General features: G+C 43.2%; 1 protein-coding gene across 1 annotated transcript in view; it reads left to right on the forward strand.

Annotated features, from left to right (window-relative positions):
• Nucleotides 1-23772, forward strand: part of LOC140741921 (protein SSUH2 homolog) — a 64293-nt gene that overhangs the window by 24698 nt on the left and 15823 nt on the right. Inside the window, exons 4-8 of the mRNA XM_073072490.1 lie at nucleotides 1550-1628; nucleotides 15202-15331; nucleotides 16633-16693; nucleotides 18644-18768; nucleotides 22403-22465. Of these exons, the coding sequence (XP_072928591.1) occupies nucleotides 1550-1628; nucleotides 15202-15331; nucleotides 16633-16693; nucleotides 18644-18768; nucleotides 22403-22465 (458 nt within the window). The remainder of the gene's footprint in view (nucleotides 1-1549; nucleotides 1629-15201; nucleotides 15332-16632; nucleotides 16694-18643; nucleotides 18769-22402; nucleotides 22466-23772) is intronic.

Raw genomic sequence — 23772 nt, forward strand, 5'->3', positions numbered from 1 at the left:
TAAAATGTGCACATATATGAAGTTGCATGTTTGTGAACCCTTTGCAATGACCTGGTTTTCTGCATTAATTACTCATAAAATGTGATCTGATCTTCTTCTAAGTCACAATAATAGACAAACACAACCTGCCTAAACTAATAACACGCAAACAATACCAGAGTGTATTTACAGTGTAAACAGCAATATAAAAATAGTTAATGGTTTAAAAAGTGTTTACAGTGCAGTGACAGAGATAATAGATAGAGGAGGTTGTGGGTGTTAATCATAATGGTTGATCAGACAAACTGACTGCGGGAAGAAACATTCAAGACGGTGTGGAGTTTTTGCTTTAATAGCCCTATAGCATTTTCCAGAAGGCGGTTTTGGGAAAAGTCAGTTACAAGGTGGGTAATAATCACAATGATATTTTTTCTTCCTTCCTTCTTTGTCCTGGACAAGCCTTGCAGTGGTGGTAAACCGCACCAATAATCTTTTCTGCTGTCCTGACAGTTTGTTGTCATTTTTGTATATTGTGAGAGGATGCTGCATCAAACCAGATTGTAATGGCTGATGTGTTACCAGTAATGACTAATGGTGTAAGATGATGCTACTGAAGTTCGGCAATAGCTTACAGGTAATTCAAAAGGCAAGATATACGACTAGAATCATTATTAATAACGCTTTCTTTGAGGGAAATTGTGGTGAAATATCACTACAAACAACGAAGAAGCGAACAGGTGAAGCTGGCTGGAGGGTTGAGTCATGCTGGTGTGAGGCAAAGTCAGAACATCGCACGTTCGCGATGGTGTCAAAGTCGGAGCAAGCAATTCAGAGAGGAGTCAAGGTGGAGGAGTTTCGGTGCCCGTCCACCTAAACCAGGAGCGAGGATGGATCAATCGAAACACCAAACCGATTTTGAAAGGTTGAGAATGGCTTCAGGTTGACCAGCAAAGTCTAAGCCCAGAGCATATTGCTGCGGTGGGACCTGGGCCCTAGTGCACAGCATGATCCAGAGTTTGGATGATTTAAATGCTGGCCCAGATAGACTAGAAATGCAGGGTGTCAGGACCATAGGCAGGGGTCGGACCAACTCTGCTCACTCTTTCGTGATAATTCTCTCCTCTGTCTACGGCGCTGAGGGCGTGAGACTGCTCCGACTGCTACGTGCTTCATCTCTGCGAGCTTCGTGGCAATTTGCCCTACCATGTGACAAACTGAGATTGATGCTTTGGGCCTACTCCGGCTGCTCTGGGATTTGGGTTTAAGGACTCAATTTGGTTCGGAATGCTGTTGCTTGCTTTTATTGTGTTTTATTTTTTTCCTATTTCTTTGGGCATTGGTCTTTTTTTTTAATTGGGTTCTTTCAGGTTTCTTGCTCTGTGGGTGTCTGTAAGCTGATGAACCTCAAAGTTGTGTAATCTATACATCCTTTGATAAATGTACTTTGAATCCTTTGTATTAATGCATCAGCACTCATTGTTTCACCCTGTTGGGGCCAAGGGAGTGTGAGCTTCAAGGTGAAGTCAGAACCTTCCAGTCAAAAATCTAAACATTTGCTTGTGTTTCACAGAGGAACACTTTGTTCCACCACCACTTCCCGCGGCAGAAGGAACAGAGAGACTGGAGCCTCATCCGCAGAGGGTGTGGAGGTGAGATCCTACATCTGGAAGCTGACTCCCTATCCTGCAACAAGTCCATTAAGTCCTGATTGAGCCCAGCTGTCCTGCTCGAGTTCTGGAAGTTGGAAGCAAGACTTGGGATAGCGGGAAACAAAACAAAAGAGTCCAGAGAGAAACCTGTGTTTTGTGAAATGGACCCGTCAGCAAATTGAAAGCCATAAACAATTCAAAGGGGCTGTTTGCACCACAGAAAAGGGAACCTTTGAACAAAAACAAGGGAAATAGGGTCAGTCACAGAGCTGCCATTGTCGTGGTTTTTCGTGCCTCACAAATGACCAGGAGACGCAGAAGATCCTTCAAGAAGGGTTAAACTTTTAATTTGCAAATCAAAGCTGAGACAGTCATTGAGCTAGTTGCTGATTGCCCACTGATCCCCGGACACAGCATTTTTTATAGCAATCTCCTGGTCCAGTTGCATTAGCATATGTAATCGATCTATAGTTGCATATTACACGTACCTCACGTACATCATTGTCCCTATTGTTTCTATCAATTGGCTTAATCATGTTCTAATCTACATCTCTTAGCTACTTCTCATTAACACATCATTGTCTTCTACATTTTTAGGATACATGCATAGCAAATTTCAAAACTGTCTTCATAGTTTTGGTAAATTTATACTTTTATACTCCAATATATGCCCCTTTGAGACCCAGAGGGGTCTCACACTCACACAAAGAAAGAAGACTAAGAGTCTGCGCACAAAAGCCCCAATAAACTCAAGCACTTATTCCCAAATCTCGGGTTAAACTAAAATTTTCTGCGCCAAGACCTCAAGGTATTCTCTCCCTGTTACCCTGGGCCGCTGAGCCAAAAACCTGTCCCTCTGTACCTGAGACAGGAAAAAAGACTCAGAAGCCCTTACAATCTACTCCCACACTGTTGTTTTGCTCCTGTTCATCCTGTAGGTGTTGTAGGCTGTAACGATACATTTTCGGTGTTTCTTTCTCCACTAAGCTTGCTTCAGTAATTGCCACGAGCATTGGATATTGTTTGGTTGCAGCACGCACTACAAGAGATTTGAGACAAGGAAGAAAACAGCACAGCAGAAACGCACAGCTCAACAATATAATACTGACAGTTATTGCTATTTTAGTCAGCCATGCTCCCCATCCTCCGAGTCTACTTTCTAACCAATCAAAGAACTGATGTCTGAACCCTGCATTCTGTTTGACCTCCGTCCGCAGATTCTTTAACTTATTCATTGCTCTGGTGAAAGACCCTTCTGGGCTAGTATTGTTCGGTATGAAAGTGCAGCATTGTTCTCCAAACATTACACACACCCCCCCTTTTTCTGCCAAAAGCCAATCCAGTACCTGTCTGTTTTGCCACGCCACCCTGCTAGTTGCATCTAGCTGTTGCCCTAAGGCCTCCAGTGCATCATCGGTGTAGTTGATGAACCTCTGTTGATTATAGTATATATAGTTTATCCATTCAACATTTTTGCTTACCCCTATCACAGGTACGATAGCTTCCCAGCCTGCAGCAATCTCATGCGGTGTCAGGCATGTCATTCGATTAGTTTGCATGCGGTAACTCATCAATGCTAACGGTAAAGCATCGACCCAACTAAGTTTAGTGTCTGCACAAATTTTGTTTAGTTTGGCTGTCAGGATTCCATTAATTCTCTCTACCATGCCCTGCGACTGAGGGTGGTATACACATCCAAATCTTTGCTTTATCCTCAGCACTTGTAGTACCAGTTTGACCACTTTCTGAATAAAAGCTGAACCATTGTCTGAGCTAACTTCTGTAGGTATTCCAAACCTTGGGATCACTTCATTTGTCAGGAATTTTTCCACTGCCTTTAATCGATCGCTAAATGTTTAAATGGTCCTTCAGGTACAGGAATGTGACCTATTGGGGTTGTAATTCCCTTCCGAACATTATTTTGTGCACATACCTCGCACTGTGACAAGACAAAGTCCACTGAAGCCTGTAAATAAGGTGACCAAAAATCATCCTTCTTTATTTTCCTTATCACTTCCCCCCTTGCACAATGGTCCATCCCATGCGCTTCTGAAATCAGAATCGTCAGTAGAGGGGTGGGTGCTACCAACAAACCATCTTCCGTGCTCCACAAGCCTTCCGGGTTCTGCTTGGCCCCCCTTTTTCTCCACATTGTCTGTTCTGCCAAAGTTGCCTTACCTTGTATTTCAATTAGGTCCTCTACGTCAGGTTCTGGAGTTAGGCTTACCTGGGGGGCAATGACAGCTGATGTACATCCAGACGCTTTTCTGGCTGCCTCGTCCGCAGCTTGATTTCCCTTTGTTATTACATCATTTCCCTTTTTGTGTGCCTGGCATTTTACTATAGCCAATGCTTTAGGTTTCATTATGGCTTTTATTAAGTCTAGAATTTGCTGACAATGTTGTATGGGATCTCCATTACTTTTTTTAAAAACCTCTCTGCTTCCACACTACCCCGAACAAATGGCATACTCCATGAGCATATGCCGAATCAGTATAGATGTCTACTTTCTCACCTTCCATCATTTCACACGCAGCTGTCAGGGCTTTGATTTCTGCTAGCTGGGCAGAACACGGTTGGGGGCAGGACTCCATCCTAATAATCTTATAGCTCGACTGATTCTGCTGCACCACTGAGAATCCTGCGTGATTTCCATCATAATCCCTATAACAAGAGCCATCTACGAACAGAACCTTTTTATCTATATCTTCTAGTGGTTCTGACCGAAAATCTGCTCTCAATTTGGCAAATGCCATCGTCTTCCCTACACAATCATGGGGTTCTCCTTCATAGTCTAAAGGGACAAAATCGGCTATATTATTGGTAGTGCATCTCTGTATAGTTATGTCAGGAAATGTCAGTAGCATCTGGTACGCTGCTATCCTGGCTGGCGTCAGCACAAATTTCCCTCTTTCTAGTAATTCTGCTACTTTGTGGTGTGTGTACAGAATCGCAGGATAGCCCAGGGTTACCGATGATGCCTTTTCATATGCATAGTACAGCGCCGCCAATCCCTGATAACAGGGTGGGTACCCCTGAGCCACCTCATCTAGTCTCGTACTGTAGTATGCTGTTGGCTGCTTTGCTTTTCTTGTGCCTGTCTCTTGTGTTAGAATCGCTGTGACATAACCCTCCTGTCGGTTGGATACATACAAATGAAAAACCTTCTCGTAGTCAGGCAAAGCTAATGCTGGTGCTGACTGCAATTCCTGCTTAATAGTATTGAAAGCTATCTCCGCCTCTCCATTCCACTGTAAGCCGTTCTTCAAATTGGTATGTCCTGCTTACACTGTTCCTCGCTGTGGGAGCAAATCAACAGGTCATCCACATACTGTAACAATGTACTTTCCAATGGTATGCCCTCTAGGTCTGCCTTCAACACCTGATTTAAAATGTGTGGTGAATGTTTAAATCCTTGCGGCATTCTGGTATAGGTATACTGAGCACCTCTGTAAGTAAATGCAAACAAATACTGACACTGGTCGGCCAGAGGAATGCTGAAGAAAGCCAAACACAAATGGAACATTAGTCAAAAGCGTGTGTGGGTTGGGGACTACCGCGGGCCAGTCCTCTACCACATCGTTTACCGCTCGCAAATCATGCACCAATCTCCACTTAGATTTATCTGCTTTTAAGACCGGCAGCAATGGGGTATTGCATGGACTGTTTGTTCTTTTAAGCACTCCTATTTCAAGCAACCCCTGCACTGTCAATGTTATTCCCTCTTCTGCTTCTGGTCTTAGTGGGTATTGTGGTCTCCTGGGTGGAATTGCTCCCCTTTTCAGCCTTATTTCCACCGGACTAGCTGTTTTTATTTTCCCTACGTCCGTGTCATGCTGTGACCACAGAATAGACGGCAACTCATCTAACCTTCTATCTTTCTGCTGGCCTCCTTCCTTTCCCAGCAAGGGCATGTGTGGTTGGGGAGTTATTTCGACCTCTCTCACTGTCCCTACCATATCTACACTTACCATTATTTTAATACAATTGTTGTCTTCTGATATCCACACCTCTGGCGTAATTTTCCTCCACACTGTTACGGTTTCAGCACTCTTAACTAAAGGTCCTAAGTCTTTAGACTGATATCCCTTTTATTTACCAACGTTACGTGAGGCGCAGCCTCCGGTATCCTGTACCATTTTTGTAAAAAGGTGTTCCACTTAACTTGTAAAGCTGCCCCTTGCTTTCCAATTATCACAGCCTCCCCTTCCAGGTGCTGTTGGGTACATACCTCCAGGTGCCATTTCTCCTCTAACTCCCTGTTCTGAGTCTCGTCAAAAATCACTGTACAATGTAGCTCAGATTTGGGCATTACAGCCCTGGGTAATATAGCCTGCACGCCCTTTTTCCATTTTCCCCAGGTTTCCTGAATCTGGTCTGCGATGTCCCCTATCCAAAAAACATTAGCCTTCTTGTCTTCTCGCATTATCAATTCAGCCCCTGCTCTTTTCACACTCAGCCCATTTCTGGTGCATTCTAATTTTAATTCCAGTTTCAACAAGGCATCTCTGCCTAACAAATTAATCGGAGTTCCTTTAAATACTAGCACCGGCAAAACAATTTCTTTATTTGCCATTCTCAACCGCACTGGAGCCGTGCACTGTGTCAACTGTGTTTTTCCCGAGAACCCTACCGTCTTAATAAACTTTCCTGACATGGGAAGGTGAAGGGCATACTGTGACTGTACACAAGTGTACGTGGCTCCAGTATCTATCATCATTGGTGTCAGTTGCCCTTCTAACATAACCTGAACTATGGGTTCCTCAACTGCCTCCCCTTTGCCCATAGCTCCTCTGTCCCCCTCCTTGGGACTTCCAGTCCTGTCTGGGCTGTTTGAATTTAGTCTGTTCCTGATAGAGCATCTGTGGGAATGCTCCCTCAAAGTCAATTATTGGCATGGGGTTTTCCAGCCCTTGTCTTACAGTATGATCGGTCCCTCCATATAGCAGTGCTTTGTCCAGTTCGATGGCTGTACTTGAACCGGTGGTTGTTGGCAGCATCTTTTTGTTTTTCTCTTTTTCCTTCTTTTTGAGTTCTTTGAGCTGCATTTGTATTAACTTTCTTTGCACCTCTTCCTGCTGCTCAGCCAACCTTTGTTTGTCTTTCCGGTATTTCTCAACCGCATGGACTACGTGGTCTCTAAATTCTTGTGGGGTCTTTGACGATAGCCCAACCACTTCCTCCAGTTTGGATTTTACTTGGTGGCATTGCATCCAAAATGCTATGTCGGAACAGTGAGGTCATAAATAAGCTATTCTCCACCTCTTGCTCAGTCTCCAGTCTCCACCTTTTCAACTGGTTTTCTACGTAGGCTGCTGGGTTTTTAGTGTTTCCCAGTGGATCCCCTTTTAAGGCTTTGGGGTCTACTTTGGGTGGATAAAGCTTTCTGAGGACCTGCCATACTCTCTGCCTCACTCTGTCAAACCCATCTCCATCAGTTCTTGGGTCGTTCGAGTTTACTATGCCAGCCATTTCCATTAGTTCGTTAAATTTGGAGGTTCCCATCAACCTTATCAACAGTGCCTTCAAATCTCCCATAGCCAATAACCGTCCCGCTGTTTCTTCTTCAAAGGCTCTAATCCATTTCCCTGCTCCTTCATATAAATTGGGCAGAGTGTTTTTCAGCCCTTCTAGGTCCTGGGATCCCCAAGGGATATACTGCACTTGTCCTGATCCTTTAACTAACAATGGCATCATTCTCCCTCCTTCTTCCCACCTGCCCTGGCTCTTCTCCTCACCTGACTCCCCATCTGCCTCAGGATATGTCTTTACTGCCTCCCACACAAATGTCTCCGGGGTCCTGCTCTTCCCTTGGTCTCCCTGTGGAGTCCTTTCTTTTTGTCTTGATTCAATACTTGGTTGGCCCCTAGAGTATTTTTCGCATCTCTCCTGGCAATCCCCTCTCAGTAACTTATCTAGCTCTCTCTCTACTTCTACAAGTCGCTCCCCTACCGCCTCCTTCTGCTCTTCTGGGTTTCTGCCTCCTACCTTTTCCCCACAAATTCTCACATCCTCTCTCTCTCTCTCTCTCCACTTAACTCTTGCTCCTCCAATGAGCCACTCTCTTTTCTAGTCTGTTTATGTCTATGGTATAACCGATACTCCTCATACTCCTTTACCTCTCTCAAGTATTTCATCCGTTCAATCTCTTCTCCCATTTCTTTCTGTACCTGTTCTATCTTTATCCGTTCTGCCGGTATCTCCTTCCATATCGCCGCTTTTTCCTTCTCGTATTGTTTTTTTTCCTCCTCATTATCCCAAACCTGTACTTCTCCCTGCATGTTTACTGTTCCCGTCAGCAGGGGGCACTGCTTAGGGGTTCCTTCCTCATTATAGGGAGGGGGTTTTCTGTTTCTTTCGCATCCGGGTACGGAGCTGAAGCCAGCTTCTCACCGTACCCTCTCTCTCTAACAGGCTGTTTCTCCAGCACCTTAGTGTCTTCCTCGTTTGTAATCAATATTCTACCTGTCCTCCTCAGCCTTTCTCCCTCCGTTCTGAAGAGTTTTAGCACTTCCACTTCTCGTTCTCTTTTTTGCCCTCTTTTCTTAGATTTATCTTTTGATTTGTAATTTTTAATTAGTCCCTCCATTTCTTCGCACAAACTTACGTCAAACGTTCCTTCTCTTGGCCACTTTGTGACCAGGTTTTTGGTTCTTTTTTCCCATTTTTCTGAAGTTTTTGTGATCTCATTTTTAATTAACAGGAATTTTTTGCGCAGAATCTCTACTGCCGTTCCTTTACCTGTCATGTTATTCTCTCTTTTAAGGTATTTCAGAGATTCACAGTTTGTTTACTGGATAATATTATTTACTCTAATTCTACACCTAGTCCTAGTCTAACACCACGTGGACTTTTTCCTTAACTAATCTAACACCACGTGGACTTTTTCCTTAACTAATCTAACTCTAATTCTACGCCTATTCTATTTTCCTTTCCCTGCCCGTTCAGCCCTTCGTTTCATACGAAGCGGTACCCACAGGGATTTACCAACACCACGTGGACTTTTTCTTAACTTCTTATTAACTTATTTGTACTTACCCTCACTGCAGTGTTCTTGAGCAATTCTCTGAGCCTCCTCTGTTAACCCCCAATTCTGCCAGGTTCTTTGGACCGGAGAGACCCTTCGGCAGTGGTTCCACACTCCTGAGACTCCAAGACCTCCCCAAAGCCAACAGAATTCTTAGTCCAAATTGTCTCAAAAAGCGCTTTCCTTTTGTTTGGGTGCACCCTTAATTCTGTTAGCCTTGTGGGGGTCCCTAGAGGACTGGGAAGCGTTTCCATTCTGCCGTTTCCTTTCCGCGGGTCTCTATCCGGTCCTGTCACGGTCGCCAATTTTGTCGTGGTTTTTCATGCCTCACAAATGACCAAGAGACGCAGAAGATTCTTCAAGAAGGGTTAAACTTTAATTTGCAAATCAAAGCTGAGACAGTCATTGAGCTAGTTGCTGATTGCCCACCGATCCCCGGACACAGCATTTTTTATAGCAATCTCCTGGTCCAGTTGCATTAGCATATGTAATCGATCTATAGTTGCATATTACACGTACCTCACGTACATCATTGTCCCTATTGTTTCTATCAATTGGCTTAATCATGTTCTAATCTACATCTCTTAGCTACTTCTCATTAACACATCATTGTCTTCTACATTTTTAGGATACATGCATAGCAAATTTCAAAACTGACTTCATAGTTTTGGTAAATTTATACTTTTATACTCCAATACCATCTGCCAGCCTCTGTCATGTGATCAGATGATACTGGTTTGTGTTCTGGTGTCTCCATCTGTTCTCTGTGCCCGTGTCACCAAAGGCATAGGTCAGAGAGGTATGAAAGAGGTCTGTGACAACAGGGCACCTTCCACAATCCTGAATGCTAACACAGCCACTGCAGCTTCTGTTTTGTGCACATCAAAACTGACTCCAGTTTGTGCACACCAAGATCTCACATGTAGAAAACTCCCAAATTATCTGTATGAGGACACAAAAACAGAAAAGGTCGGAACTATTTCACAAGACAGGCAGCAGATATAGAGAGTGAAATAGAGGTAACGGGAAGGTTGAAGGCTTTTTTTATTTCCTTTTTTATTGGTACCAACGACATAGGTAGGAAAAAAGAGGAGGTCCTGAAAACAGACTGTAGGGGTTTAGGAAGGAAGTTGAGTAGCAGGACCTCAAAGGTAGTAATCTCAGGATTACTGCCTGTGCCACATGACAGTGAGTACAGGAGGATAAATGCGTGACTGAGGGATTGGAGCAAGGGGCAAGAGAGTCAGATTTCTGGATCACTGGGACCTCTTTTGGGGCAGGTGTGACCTGTACAAAAAGGACAGGTTTTACTTGAATCACAGGGGGATCGATATCCTGGTGGGGAGATTTTCTAAGGCTATTGGTGAGAGTTTAGAATTGCTGGAGGGTGGGAACTGAACTGATGTGACAGAGGAAAGGGAGGTTGGCTCACAAATAGAGAAAGCTTGGAGTCAGTGCGAGAGGGAGGATAGGCTGGTGATAGAGAAGGTACACACTCAGACTGATGGTTTGAGATGTGTCTATTTTAATGCGAGAAGTAATCTGAACAAAGCGAATGAGCTCAGAGCGTGGATCAGCACTTGGAGCTATGATGTTGTGGCCATTACAAAGACTTGGATGGGGGGCAGGGGAAAGAGTGGCTACTTCAAGTGCCGGGTTTTAGATGTTTCAGAAAGGACAGGGAGGGAGGCAGAAGAGGTGGGGGCGTGGCACCGTTGATCAGAGATAGTGTCACAGCTGCAGAAAAGGTGGACGTCATGGAGGGATTGTCTACAGAGTCTCTGGGTGGAAGTTAGGAATAGGAAGGGGTCAATAACTCCACTGGGTGTTTTTTATTGACCACCCAACAGTAACAGGGATATCGAGGAGCAGATACTGAGACAGATTCTGCAAAGGTGTAATAATAACAGGGTTGTTGTGGTTGGAGATTTTATTTTCCCAAATATTGATTGGCATCTCCATAGAATGAAGGGTTTAGGTGGGGAGGAGTTTGTTAGGTGTGTTCAGGAAGGTTTCTTGACACAATATGTAGATAAGACTACAAGAGGAGAGGCTGTACTTGATTTGGTATTGGGAAATGAACCTGGTCAAGTATCGGGTCTCTCAGTGGGAGAGCGTTTTGGAGATAGTCATCACAATTCTATCTCCTTTACCATAGCTTGGAGAGGTATAGGAACAGACAAGTTAGGGATACGTTTAATTGGAGTAAGGGGAAATATGAGGCTATCAGGCAGAAACTTGGAAGCATAAATTGGAAACAGATGTTCTCTGGGAAATGTACGGAAGAAATGTGGCAAATGTTCAGGGGATATTTGCGTGGGTTTCTGCATAGGTACGTTCCAATGAGATGGAAAGGATGGTAGTATCCAGGAACCATGGTGTACAAAGGCTGTTGTAAATCTAGTCAAGAAGAAAAGAAGAGATTATGAAAGGTTGAAAAAACTAGGTAATGATGAAGATCTAGAAGATTATAAGGCTAGCAGGAAGGAGCTTAAGAATGAAATTAGGAGAGCCAGAAGGGACCTTGAGAAGGCCTTGGCGGACAGGATTAAGGAAAACCCCAAGGCAGTCTACAAGTGTGTGAAGAGCAAGAGGATAAGACGTGAAAGTGTGACAGTGGAAAGTGTTTATGGAATCAGAGGAAATAGCAGAGGTACTTAATGAATACTTCAGTATTCATTATGGAAAAGGATCTTGGCAATTGTAGGGATGACTTGCAGCGGACTGAGAAGCTTGAGCATGTAGATATTAAGAAAGAGGATGTGTTGGAGCTTTTGGAAAGCATCAAGTTGGATAAGTCACCGGGACTGGATGAGATGTACACCAGTCTATGTGGGAGGCGAGGAAGGAGATTGCTGAGCCTCTGGCCATGATCTTTGCATCATCAATGAGGACGGAAGATGATCCAGAGGATTGGAGGGTTGCGAATGTTGTTTAATTATTCAAGAAAGCGAGTAGAGATAGCCCAGGAAATTATTAGTGAGTCTTACTTCGGTGGTTGTAAGTTGATGGAGAAGATCCTGGGAGGCAGGATTTATGAACATTTGGAAAGACATAATTTGATTAGGAATAGTCAGCATGGCTTTGTCAAAGATAGGTTGTGCCTTATGAGCCTGATTGAATTTTTTGAGGTTGTGACTAAACACATTGATGAAGATAGAGCCGTCGATATAGTGTATATGGATTTCAGCAAGGCATTTGATAAGGTACCCTGTTGAAGGCTTATTGAGAAAGTAAGAAGGCATGGGATTCAAGGGGATATTGCTTTGTGGATCCCGAACGTGAAAAGTAGCAGACCCAACGTCAATACCACTAATCACCAGCACCAACCAGAAAGGGCCCCCTTTATTTCTACTCTTTGCCTTCTGCTAGTCAGTCAATCTTCTATCCATGTTAGTGTCTTTGTTTTAATACCATGGGCTTTAATCGTGTCTAGCAGCTTCATGTGTAGCACCTTGTCAAAGGGAATTTCAACAAGCCTTGTCTATCTTGTCTTTACTTCCTCAAAGAATTCCAACAGATTTGTCAGGCAAGATCTCAACTGAAGGAAATCATTCTGACTTTGACATATTTTATCATATGCTTCCAAGTACCCTGCAGTTTCTTTCTAAGTGTTCTATGTTCTTTGTTAATAATGGACTCCAACATCTTACCAACCATAACAGCTGGTAATTTCCTTTCTTTTGACCCCCCCCCCCCCTTTGAAGAGCAGATGGGCTAATTTATAGCCCTCTGGAACCATTCCAGATTCTAATGATCCTTAAGAAATTTCTTCTAATGCCTCCAGAACCTCTCCAGCTACCTCATTCAGAACCCTGGGGTAGAGCCTGTCTGGTCCAGGTAACATAATCACCTTCAGACCTTTCAATATATCAAGCACCTTCTTATTAGTAATCGTGACTACACTCAATTCTGTCACCCCCGACTCCTGAATTTCTGACATGGTACTGCTGCCTTCCACAGTCAAGACTGACACAAAATACTTATTCAGTTCATCTACGATTTCTTTGTTCCTGATTACTACTCTTCCAGTGTCATTTTCCAGCAGGTCAATCCCCACTCACGCCTATCTTTTAAATATCTGGAAAAACTTCTGGTGTTCTCTTATTATTAGCTAACTTATCTTCATACTACGTTTTCTCCCCTTAATGCTTTTCAGTTGCCTTCTGTTGATTTTTGAAAGCTTCTCAATTAACTAGCTTCAAGCTAGTTTTTGCAATATTATATGCCCCCTCTTTGGCTTTATGCCGTCTTTGGCTTGCCTTGGCATCCAGGGTTCGCCCTTTCTAGTGCTGCTGCTTCTTTCGGACGAACTGATTCTACGTCCAGAGTTTCTCTCAGAAACTTCAGTTATTGGTACTCTATCGTCATCCCGGCTAGGGTCCTTTTCCATGTCACTGGAGTTACTTTTACTCAATTGTAATACCGATAACATCTGATTTTGGCTTCTCTCTCTCTCTCAAACTTTATTCTGATCATTGTGTCCTAAGGGTCCCTTTGCTTTAAGCTCCCTAATCAAACCTGGTTCATGACACAACACCCAATCTAAAACTGCCTTTTCCCCAGTGGGCTCGTTCACAGGCTGTCCCCTTAATGAGGAGCTGTAGACCCCAGTTTAAGTCACAAATTGGAAGAAAACTGTCATTGCCATGATCAGTGCTGCTAATTCAACTTGTGATCCTGACCAGTGACCTCCCATCTGACTTCATGCACTACACTTTCAAAGGTGTATTTAGGGACTGCCAACTGATTGGATAGAGCCATGATGCTCTACTCTTCCACCATTTACAGGAGAAATGTACTCTTTACTCTCCACCCTTGATACAGCTTTCAATGTTGTAACTAACTCAGCATCTGCAGTTCCAAGGAGTAAAGAATAACAAGATTTTCAAACTTCTGGGAGTGAAAATTCTAGTCTTCAATGGGCCTTCCAAGAACCTCAGACCATTTCACCTTGTGGGTCTAGATATGCCCCTAATATTCTTTGGGATCTACCCAATCCAGTTCCCTCAGAATCATCTCTCTATGCATCAACCCTCATTCTTCCAAACTTCAAATAGCAAAGGCCTTCACTCATTCTTTTACCACAAGGCAACCATCCGTCAAATTGAACAACATATCTCTGCTTCTTCCAAGGCAAGCATATCCCTTGCGCAGGCCAGAATTTCTGATTAACTCTTTCAATTAACTGGAGAAATGCTTTCCCTACATGGACTTCCTGTGGGTGAACACTGGCACCAAATCTGGACAAGCAGAATGTGTGTCTTTGTGTGTATTTCAGCAGAACAGGATAGGGGAACGTAGGCCTTGAAGCCTTATCTACCTCATGGATTTCAAAGCAAAGTCCAAATCTTGTACTTCTCTGAAGATTTCAATTTTTGAAACTGGTCATTAGCTTCATGCTTTCAGAATATTATAATTTGATGGAGTTCATTTAAGATGGTCGTGGCTATTAAAATGTAAGGAAAATTTACAAACTGTTTCATGGACCTCTTTTAATTAGTTCCATCTGCTACTTGTGCAAAACAGCCCTCCATTTTCTAATCCATCTGTGGTATGGCGTCAATCAATATGTTTAGCAGGGTTCATTTCCAAGACTATTGTTGTAATTTGTAACCATGGAAATGATGAGTCTCATCAGCAGTTCTTTTCCCTGAGCCACTTGAAAAGCTATTAGAAGTCACCTGACCAAAATTATTTTCAGACCAGACTGTGTAGACATGGTTGAAAAACCTCCCTCATGCTTGCTGCTGGGCCAGTTGAGTTTTGCCACAGTTTAACAGCTCTGCTTGATTGTGTCCTTAAATTAATGTTAAGTTCAGTTGAACCAGGTTTCTGTGGTTGGAAATGCTTTTCTAGGACCATATTAGTGGTGTGATCACTCAAGTCAAATACAATGTTCTCCTAAGAGGTTGTCTATTGGTGGGTTCTCAGTTGGCTTTAGAGGTCAATCTGGGTTCCATCTATTCTGGTGCAGTGTGGGCAAGAGTAAGTGGTGGCTGAGGTTAGTGGTTGGATCTTCTGGTTGTTCACTTTCTCCTTTGGCAGCCACTGCTTGTTCTCTGTGGCACAGTGGAGGTCAATCTCATGTAGCACAGCTCCCTCTTGAACAGATTTCCTCCAGATGCATCTATTGAGTGCAAAGTCTTCCCAGTTTTTAGATGTAATGATCAATTCTGTCAAGCTGATTTTGATGTTATTTTTGAAGTGTTTCCTTTGGGCACTAGGGGCTCACTGACCTACCTTCAGCTGGGAGTAAAGGATCTGTTTGGGTACTGTAACCATTGCATTAACTACACCACTGTAGGGTCAATGTTTGAAGCTAGATCGGTGCACCTTTGAATAAGTTGAGATGGATCCTATTAATCCTGAAAAGTTAGTTAATCTTAAGCAATATTTTGAATGACACAGTATGAAGAAATGGAATAAAGGAAAGTTTGGACTGTAACTTTGTAGAACCTATAGATCAGTCATATCATCTTAATTTTTATTCTTGTCCCCTTCCAATTCTCCCTACCTGTTGCTATCTCTTCCCTGCCTCTGCAGTATCCCATCTGTCACTGAGGAGATGGCTAGAGAGGCATTTATCCAGTATGCATCCAGCAAATGTTGCTACAGTGTCAAACCTGCCAAAGAAATGGCCTTTCGAGATTTAAAGCCATGCAACACCTACAGAGTAAGTGATGACTTTTTTTAAAGAAAAATAAACTGGAATTGATTGAATGCCTGATTGCATTTCCAGGAAATATCTCAGGAGCTATAGATACAGTATGTTATTTTTCTGTGCAGTTTTCACTAACTTTCTTTGGTTCTTAATAATGTAAAAAAATAATTTTCAACACGACGCAAGAGTCATGCAGTGCAGAAACAAATCCTTCTGCCCAACATCCACACTGACCAAGATTCCCATCTAAGCTAGGTCCTTTTTTTTTTTACTGCATTTGGCCCACATCCCAACAACATCTCATTATAAATCTCTTCTACACCCTTTCCAACTAAAGGCATCTTTCCTATGGCAGGGTGACCAAAACTGAACACAATATTCCACATGCAATCTTTCAAACATACGTACAATTACAACATAACATCTTATTGTCAAACCACTAGACAGAAGTCTGTCACCAGTAGGATATGGACAACCCAGGTCTTGTGCTTCCGCTTAGTTTCCCTTTCAATGAGACTAGCCCATTAGTTTCATGCTAAAGGATGCTTGATAATTTAAGAAAACCTGTGTTTGAGATAGTTGTGGCAAGAACTTTAAAGTCTTAGGAAAGTTTTCAAGTGTAGATCTCCTTTAATTAGTTCCGCCTGCTATTTGTGCAAAGCAGCCCTCCATTTTCTAATAGATCTGCGGTGTGGCTTAAACTGCTATGTATACTAGGTTAATTTTCAAATGCTGCCTTTTGCAGTAATTGATGTCTTATGTCTGTGAAATCTACTCTGCTGTAAATGTTAATTATCATAACAGCTTGTTAACTTGCATCCAATTTTTTGAAAGAATTCCTGTCTGCTGAAAGAAGCTTCTGATGGATGGAGAGGTCCAGTATCATTCTGAATTTATATTTATACACAGCATAGAGGAGCATGGCGGTATTGACTTCTATAAATGCCCTGTAGAATCTGAAGCCAAGGGTGGCTCCAAAGTCACTAAAAATTTGAGTTGCACCAAACAACATACCTGTTGGCCTGCATCATCGTGGAAGTACTTATTGGGGCAAGTGAGGAGTGAGAAAGCAGCAGTAAAGGCAGTTGTATTGGAGCCCTTTGTGGAAGGGAGAGCATGATAGAGTGAAGTAAGTAATTGGGAAAGGTCATTCATAGAGAGCAGGACCTAAATCTGTTTGTGTAAAAAGGAAAGCACGCTGATCAGTGCCACCAGTAACCTAACGCTGATGAGACTGAGCCATGAAAAATTATTTAAATACTGTAAGCAGACATGCTCTGAGCCATTCCTAAACTGGGTTCATTTTACTCTAGTATCGCCTGGAAAGCTTCACGGAATCTAGATCAACTGAGTGGACATCAAAGCCCTATACAGGTAAGCACATAACCAACAAAGTAAGTTGAACCCAAAGAACTTCACAGGGACCAAACTGACGACATCTTTGACTATTTTATTACAATGGAGTTGCTGTGCAGCACTCTATCCTCAGCATCACTTAGCTCAGCACATTGAGTTCCAGTTGGAACATGCTGTTAAAGGTCCTTTCTGCTTCTCTGTCCTCCTGGTTGACCCAAGATCAATCGGACACACAAAAGAATGCAGATTCTGGAATCTGGAGCAACACGCAAGTTGCTAGTCCAGATGAAGGGTCTCAGCCAGGAGCGTTAACTGTCCGTTTCACTCCATAGATGGCCCAAAATCAGTTCATCAAACACGCCTTTAGGACCCTGTGGTCTACTCTTTCATGGTTCCTAGACAGTCTTGGCCTCCATTTTCCCATCTGTAACCCTGCCAATGATTAATTCTCTCTGCCATCACTTTCTGCAATTGGTAAGGTCTCGCCATACTTTTGCCTAACCCTATCTATAACTCAAGATATTTCCCTGCCCTCACATAATTGTATCTTCTTTCTGCCTTTTAGGTTTTACATTTTTCATGTTGTGTATTTCCTTCACAACAAAGGTGACTTAAAGCAATCCCACAATTTCTATTCCCCTCCCCCACATATTTTCCTGTAACCTATTCTCTTTCATACGCCCTTAACTCCCACAATTCTCTTCCCATCCACCCACACCAGTGAGTAATTGACCGCCAGTCAGCAGGTAGAACATAGAATACAGAGCAGTGCCATGTGGCCCACTATGTTGTGCCAAACCAGTTAAAACACAAATCACAAACACCCAAGCATTAATCCCTCCTACCTAAACAATGGGCATATCCTTCCATCTTCCTTGCATCAATCTGCCTATCCAAACTTCTCTTAAAAGGCTCTAATGCATTTGCCTCTACCACCATACCAGGCAGCACATTCCAGGCATCCATGACTTGAGTAAAAAACTTACCCCTCACATCCTCTTTCAACCTACCCCCCCTCACCTTCATTGCTTGCCCTCTGGTACTAGACATTTCAATCCTGAGAAACAGATATTCCCCCTCTACTCTATCTATGCCTCTCCAATCTTTGATGTGGAACAAAACAGGCCCTCTAGCCCACAATGTCTATGCTGAACATGATGCCAAGTTAAACTAAATCTCTCTGCCTGCACATGATCCATGTGCCTCCGTTCCCTGCATATTCCTGTGTCTAATGGTCTGTTATCTTACCTGCTTCCACCATCACCCTGGTAAGCTGCTCCAGGTATCTTCCACAGGCTCTGTGTCTAAGAAGAACTTGCCCTGCACGTCTCTCTCAAACTTTTTCCCTCTCACGTTAAATGTATGTTCTCTAGTACTTCACATTTCTACCATAGGAAAGGGATTCTGGCTGTCCACCATATCTATGCCTCTTATAATTTTATAAACCTATCAGGCCTCCCTTCAGCTGCCAGCACTCCAGATGAAACAGCCCAAGGCTGTTCAACTTGTCCTTTTAGCTTACGCACTCTAATCCAGGCAGAACCCCAATAAACCTCTTCTGTATCCTCTCCATAATTTCCATGTACTTCCTGTAATGGGATGACAGAACTGAACGAGTTTCTCCCGAGTTCAGCTTTAGATGACTCGAAACCGGAGCACTTGTTATGGGAAACCCACAGAGTGACAGGGAAAGCATGCAAGCACGATGCAGAGAGCTCACGAGTCGAGGTCATACCCAGTAACTGGAGCTATGAGTCTGCATCATTGCCCAGTGTGCTGCCTTCGTCATCCTTGTGCACTTCAGAGAACATGGATATCATCTGTAGATCCAAAGAGATATATTTCCTGAATTTGGCATTCTAATGTAACTTAATTTGATTCTTGAATTGTGTTGAATATTATTAATTTGTTTTGAGAAGTCTTTTCTAAACTCACGTAGAACCTGCTGATGGTCTCTCGCTGTTTCAGGTCAGTTTGTGGATAGTAATGCCTATGGGCCTGCCCCACTTCCCTGGGATATCGTAGTGCATATACCCCAACTGTTTCAGGACCACACCGAGAAAGTCCCTGTACCTCACACTTCATCCGTTAAGGTATGTTTCCTCTAAAACCACATACAAACTGTCCCCAGGTAACAAATGCCCAACTTATGGACCCTCCTCCCTCCTCCCTTCCTCTCCTCCGCCCCCTTACTTTGCTATGGAAAATCCTAAATGGATCATTAACTATTGTCCAGTAGTATTTACATTCATGAAGGCTTTGAGAGGTTGTTCAAGAAACATATCGACTCTGCCTGAGGAGTGACTTGGATCCACTCCAATTTGCTTTACGTCACAAGATGCCATTTCATTCCACTCAGCTCTGGAACATCTGGACAGTGAAGATGCAGATGTCAGAATACTTTTCATTGACTACAGTTCAGCATTGAACACTATCATCCTAATCAATAAACTCCAACACCTAGGCCTCGATACTTCATTGCATAACTGGATCATTGATCTCCTCACTTGCAGACCTTAGTCAGTTTGGATCGGGAACAATGTCTCATCCACAGTCACCATCAGTAACTTTCAATTCCTGGGCATTGTCATATGAGAGGATTTGTCCTGGGACTGGCATGTAAATTCCTTTTCAAAGAAAGCATGGCTGTCTGAAAAGTTTGCACAGATTCGGCATGTCATCTAAAACTTCAACAAACTTTTGTATTTGCACAGTGGAGAATATCCTGACTGGTTGCATCATGGCCTGGTATGGAAACACCAATGCTCAAGAAAGGAAAAGCCTACAAAAAGTGGTTGATACCTATCAATTCATCACAGGAAAAGCCCTCCCCACCATTGAGCGCATCTACAAAGAGCACTGCCACGAGAAAGAGCACCCACCATCCAGGTCACACTCTCTTCTTCCTACCACCATCACGATGGGGATACAGGAGCCTTAGGTCCCATACCTCGAGGTTCCAGAAGAATCATTACCCTTCAACATCTTTACTCACCAGCACACTGAGTTAATCATTGAATGCAACCTATGGACTCACTTTCAAAGGCTCTACAATTCATGTTCTCAGTATTAATTATTTATTACTATTATTGTTATTATTACTTGTTTCTTGTATTTGCACAGTTAATCACTCTGTGTGTGTGTGTGTACATGTGTAGCTTTTCATAGATTCTATTGTACTTCTTTGTGCTACTGTGGATGCCTGCAAGAAATTGAATCTCAGGGTGGTAATTGGTGACGTATACATACTTTGATAATAAATTTACTTTGAACTTAATTGCCTAAAGATGAAAAATATAGATCTATTTGGAGTTGATATGTTAGACTAACATGGTGATAATTTTGGAAACTTTATTGAATGAATAATTTGGAAGGAATTGAAATTGAGGCCCAAGTTCCTCTTATTGCCCAGAGGCCGAGTCCACCTGGTACAGATTGTTATTGAAAGATTGGTTGTCCAAGTGGAGATGCTCTGAATTTATATACTGTGCCTTGAGTTTCACATGATAAATATGATGCCCTCCCCAATGAAAGTTGTTAATAGCTCATTAGAGAAAAGCAGATAGTCAAGCAAGCCTGATTTTTGCATCTTTAAAATAAGTTCTTAAACTATACTGGAATCTGCTTTTCAAAAAATAAATAGAAATTGAATAAGTAGACTGTAATTTGGCTTTCTAGGGTGTGTGGGGCCTTTGATTATCTGGCTGCTTTACTGAGCCAGTGAGAAGATTAGACAGAGTCCATGGGAGACTGGTTTCCATGATGTGTTGAGCTGTGTCCAGAACTTTCTGAAGTTTCTTGCAGCCTTGAGCAGAGGAAATGGCGTACCAAGCTAGAATGCTCTGTATGGTGCATTGATAAAAACTGGTGCAGGCCAAAGGGGACACAACAAATTATTTTAGTCTCCGAAGAAGTAGAGACACTAGTGTGCTTTCTTAAACATGGCATCCATGTGGTTGGGTCAGAACAGGTTATTGGTAACCACTGGCGCTTGAAACTCCCAACCTTCCTGACCTCAGCATCAGGCAGAAGGTAAGATCAGCACAGACGACCAGGCTCAAGGACAGACTACTGAACATTTCCCTAGTGTAATGGCTTCACAATCTACTTTGCTGTGACCTTCTTGTCTGCCTGCACTGTACTTCTGCATTCATTCATTGTTTTCCTCTGTACTCCCTCAAAACACTGATGTGATGAAGTGATCTGTATGGATAACATACGAAACAAAATTTTCAACTTCACCTCAGTATATGTGACAGTAATTAACCAATTTATCAATTTAATAATCCCACTTGCAAAACACTTATTTCAAAATAAAAGTAGATCTATTATCGAAGTATGTATACTGTGTCGCCATATACTACGCTGAGTTTCATGTTCTTGTAAGATTAACAGTAGATTCAATGAAAAACTACTCACAAAAACTGATAAACAATGTGCAAAAGACAAATTGTGGAAATACAAAAAGAAAAACCAAAATAAATAAACAAATACATAAATAATTTTGGAAACGTGTATTGTAGAGTCCGTGAAAGTGAGTCCATAGATTGTGAAATAAGTTCATTGTTGAGGAGAGTGAAGTTATCCACTCTGGTTTAGGAGCCTGATGTTTAGGGTTATAAGTATTCCTGAACCGGTTGATGTAGGACCTAAAGCTCCTGTAGCTCCTGCCCGATGGTGGTAGCAAGAACCATATTTTTCCTTATTCCTTATCACATAGATGGAGGCACTTAAATTCTCCTACTGATTTTTCCTATGTTCCCCAAGTTAGAAACCTAGAAAACCTACAGCACAATCCAGACCCTTCGGTCCATAAAGCTGTGCCAGGCATGTCCTTACCTTAGAACTACCTGGGCTTACCCATAACCCTCTATTTTTCTAAGCTCCATGTATCCATCCAGGAGTCTCTTAAAAGACCCTATCGTTTCTGCCTCTGCCAGCAGCCCATTCCACGCACTCACCACTCTCTGCATAAAAAAACTTGCCCCTGGCATCTCCTCTGTACCTCCATTCCCATCAATTACTCCCAGATTCTAATACACACCTGCACACTAGGGGCAATTTATGGTGGCTAATTAACCTACAACCCACACGTTCTTGGGATGTGGGAGGTGAGGCCTCCGTTGGTCAGGGTTGACCATGGACTAGCTGTCTAGATACGGAAGCCTGGCAGTACGATATGGAGAGCAAGCTGTTGCCCATGTAGCAGGCTTTCCCTCTCCATGCATCTGTTGAACCTGGAGGAAACTGGAGCAGCTGGAGGAAATCCACGTGGTCACAGGGAGAGTGTACACGTAGACATCACCCAAACCTGAACCAGAGTTAGTAGAGATGTGAGGCAGTAGACCTTCTAGGAATGATTTTTTTAACTTAACCTTCACAGTGTGTATTAAATCATGATCATTTTTTACTTTGAAAAGTCCTGTTCTTGAACTGAACTGAAAATATTGAGTGTGTGTCTTCAAGCTCTGGTACCCCCTCCCTGCTCCCCTGGTAGCAATGTGAGGAGGGCATGTCCTGGCTGGTAGGGGTTCTTTAATGATGTATTCTGCCTTGTTCAGGCAACAGCTTTTGAAGATTTCCTCAAAGGTATGAAGCTCTAGTCCTACATAGCAGACTTGTTCTCTGCATTAGAAATCTTAGTCAAAGTACTGAGCGCCTTCTGATTTTGAGATGCGGAATGGAGTCAAGGTTAATCCTGTTTTTTTTCCCTCTCGCCTCTTTCAGGGATGTCACTCATGCATGGCGTTGGGTAGAACAGCATGTACCAACTGCACGGCAACTGGAAGGGTGAGGAGTAATCTCCAGCTTTCTCAATTTCTCATCTGCACTTGCTTTCTCCGAAGAACATTGGGTTAATAGAATGCTTGGATTTCCAGCATCTGCAGATTTTCTTTTGTCTGTGATGGGGTTAATGAAAGTGGCACTGTGACACAGCTGGTAGGGCTGCTCCCTCACTGCCCCAGCAACCCAGATTCAGTCCTGCCTGTTAGGATTTGTGTGTTCGACCTGTGACTGTATGGATTTCCTTCAGATACTCCAGGTGCCTCCCATGTGCCAAGGATTTGAGGTGGCTTAGTGGTTAGCACAACCCTTTACTGTACAGTACAGGTGACCCGGGTTCAATTCCTGCCCCTGCTGCCTGTAAGGAGTTCTGCACGTTTTCCCCACGGCCACGTAGGCTTCCTCCGGGTCCTCCAGTTCCCTCCCACACTCCGAAGGTGTACTGCATATATGTCAAACTCAAGGCCCGCGGGCCAAATCCGGCCCGCGGTGGAATTATCTTTGGCCCGCGAGATAATATCTAATTACTATTAAAGCTGGCCCCAGTAATCGAAGCGCCTATGGCGTATGATATGGTTAATGCTGAGTTTATTCAGGTACCAGGTTTTCAAGGTTTTTAGTGTTTATTCGGCAGTCTTGCTCGGCAGTCTTCTTCATAAGAAACGGAATTTGTAAAGTGAAACAGTTTGTAGTTATAGCAGAGACTGAGACACATGAGAGCAGGCTGAAAAAACGGAGGCAACGAAAGCTGCGTTCGCACGCGTCCGACTGATCCGGCCCGCATGAAGCTGCATTTTGCTCAATCCGGCCCGTGACCTAAAATGAGTTTGACACCCCTGGTGTACTGGTTGGTAGGTCAATTGGTCATTGTCCTGTGATTAGGCTCAGATTAAATCGGAAGGTTGCTGAGAGACGTGGCTCAGAGGGCCAGAAGGGCCTACGCTGCACTGCACCTCAATCAACAAATAAGAAGATGCTGGAAATCTAGAGCAAAGCGTACAATGTGCTGGTCAGGCAGCATCTATGGATGAGAATTTCAGGATCGTGTATATTGACGCCTTTAGTGGCCCCTGAACCCTTAATGTGACTAGTGGGTGCATTGCTTATGGTTGGCTGCAGCCTCAAAACAGACTTGAGAAGGAACAGGAAATCCTCAAGGGAGTGTGAATATGTGGGAAAGATGGGTTTAAAGTGATGGAGAAATGGAAAGCTGGTCTAAGACACGACAAAGTATGCTTTTCTCTTAATGTTAGTGTGTGATCAATGTTAGGCCTTGCCGTTTATTGGGGTCCTGTGTTGGGGCAATCCTCTCT

The sequence above is a fragment of the Hemitrygon akajei genome, chromosome 19 (assembly GCF_048418815.1).
Source record: "Hemitrygon akajei chromosome 19, sHemAka1.3, whole genome shotgun sequence".
Taxonomy (NCBI): domain Eukaryota; kingdom Metazoa; phylum Chordata; class Chondrichthyes; order Myliobatiformes; family Dasyatidae; genus Hemitrygon; species Hemitrygon akajei.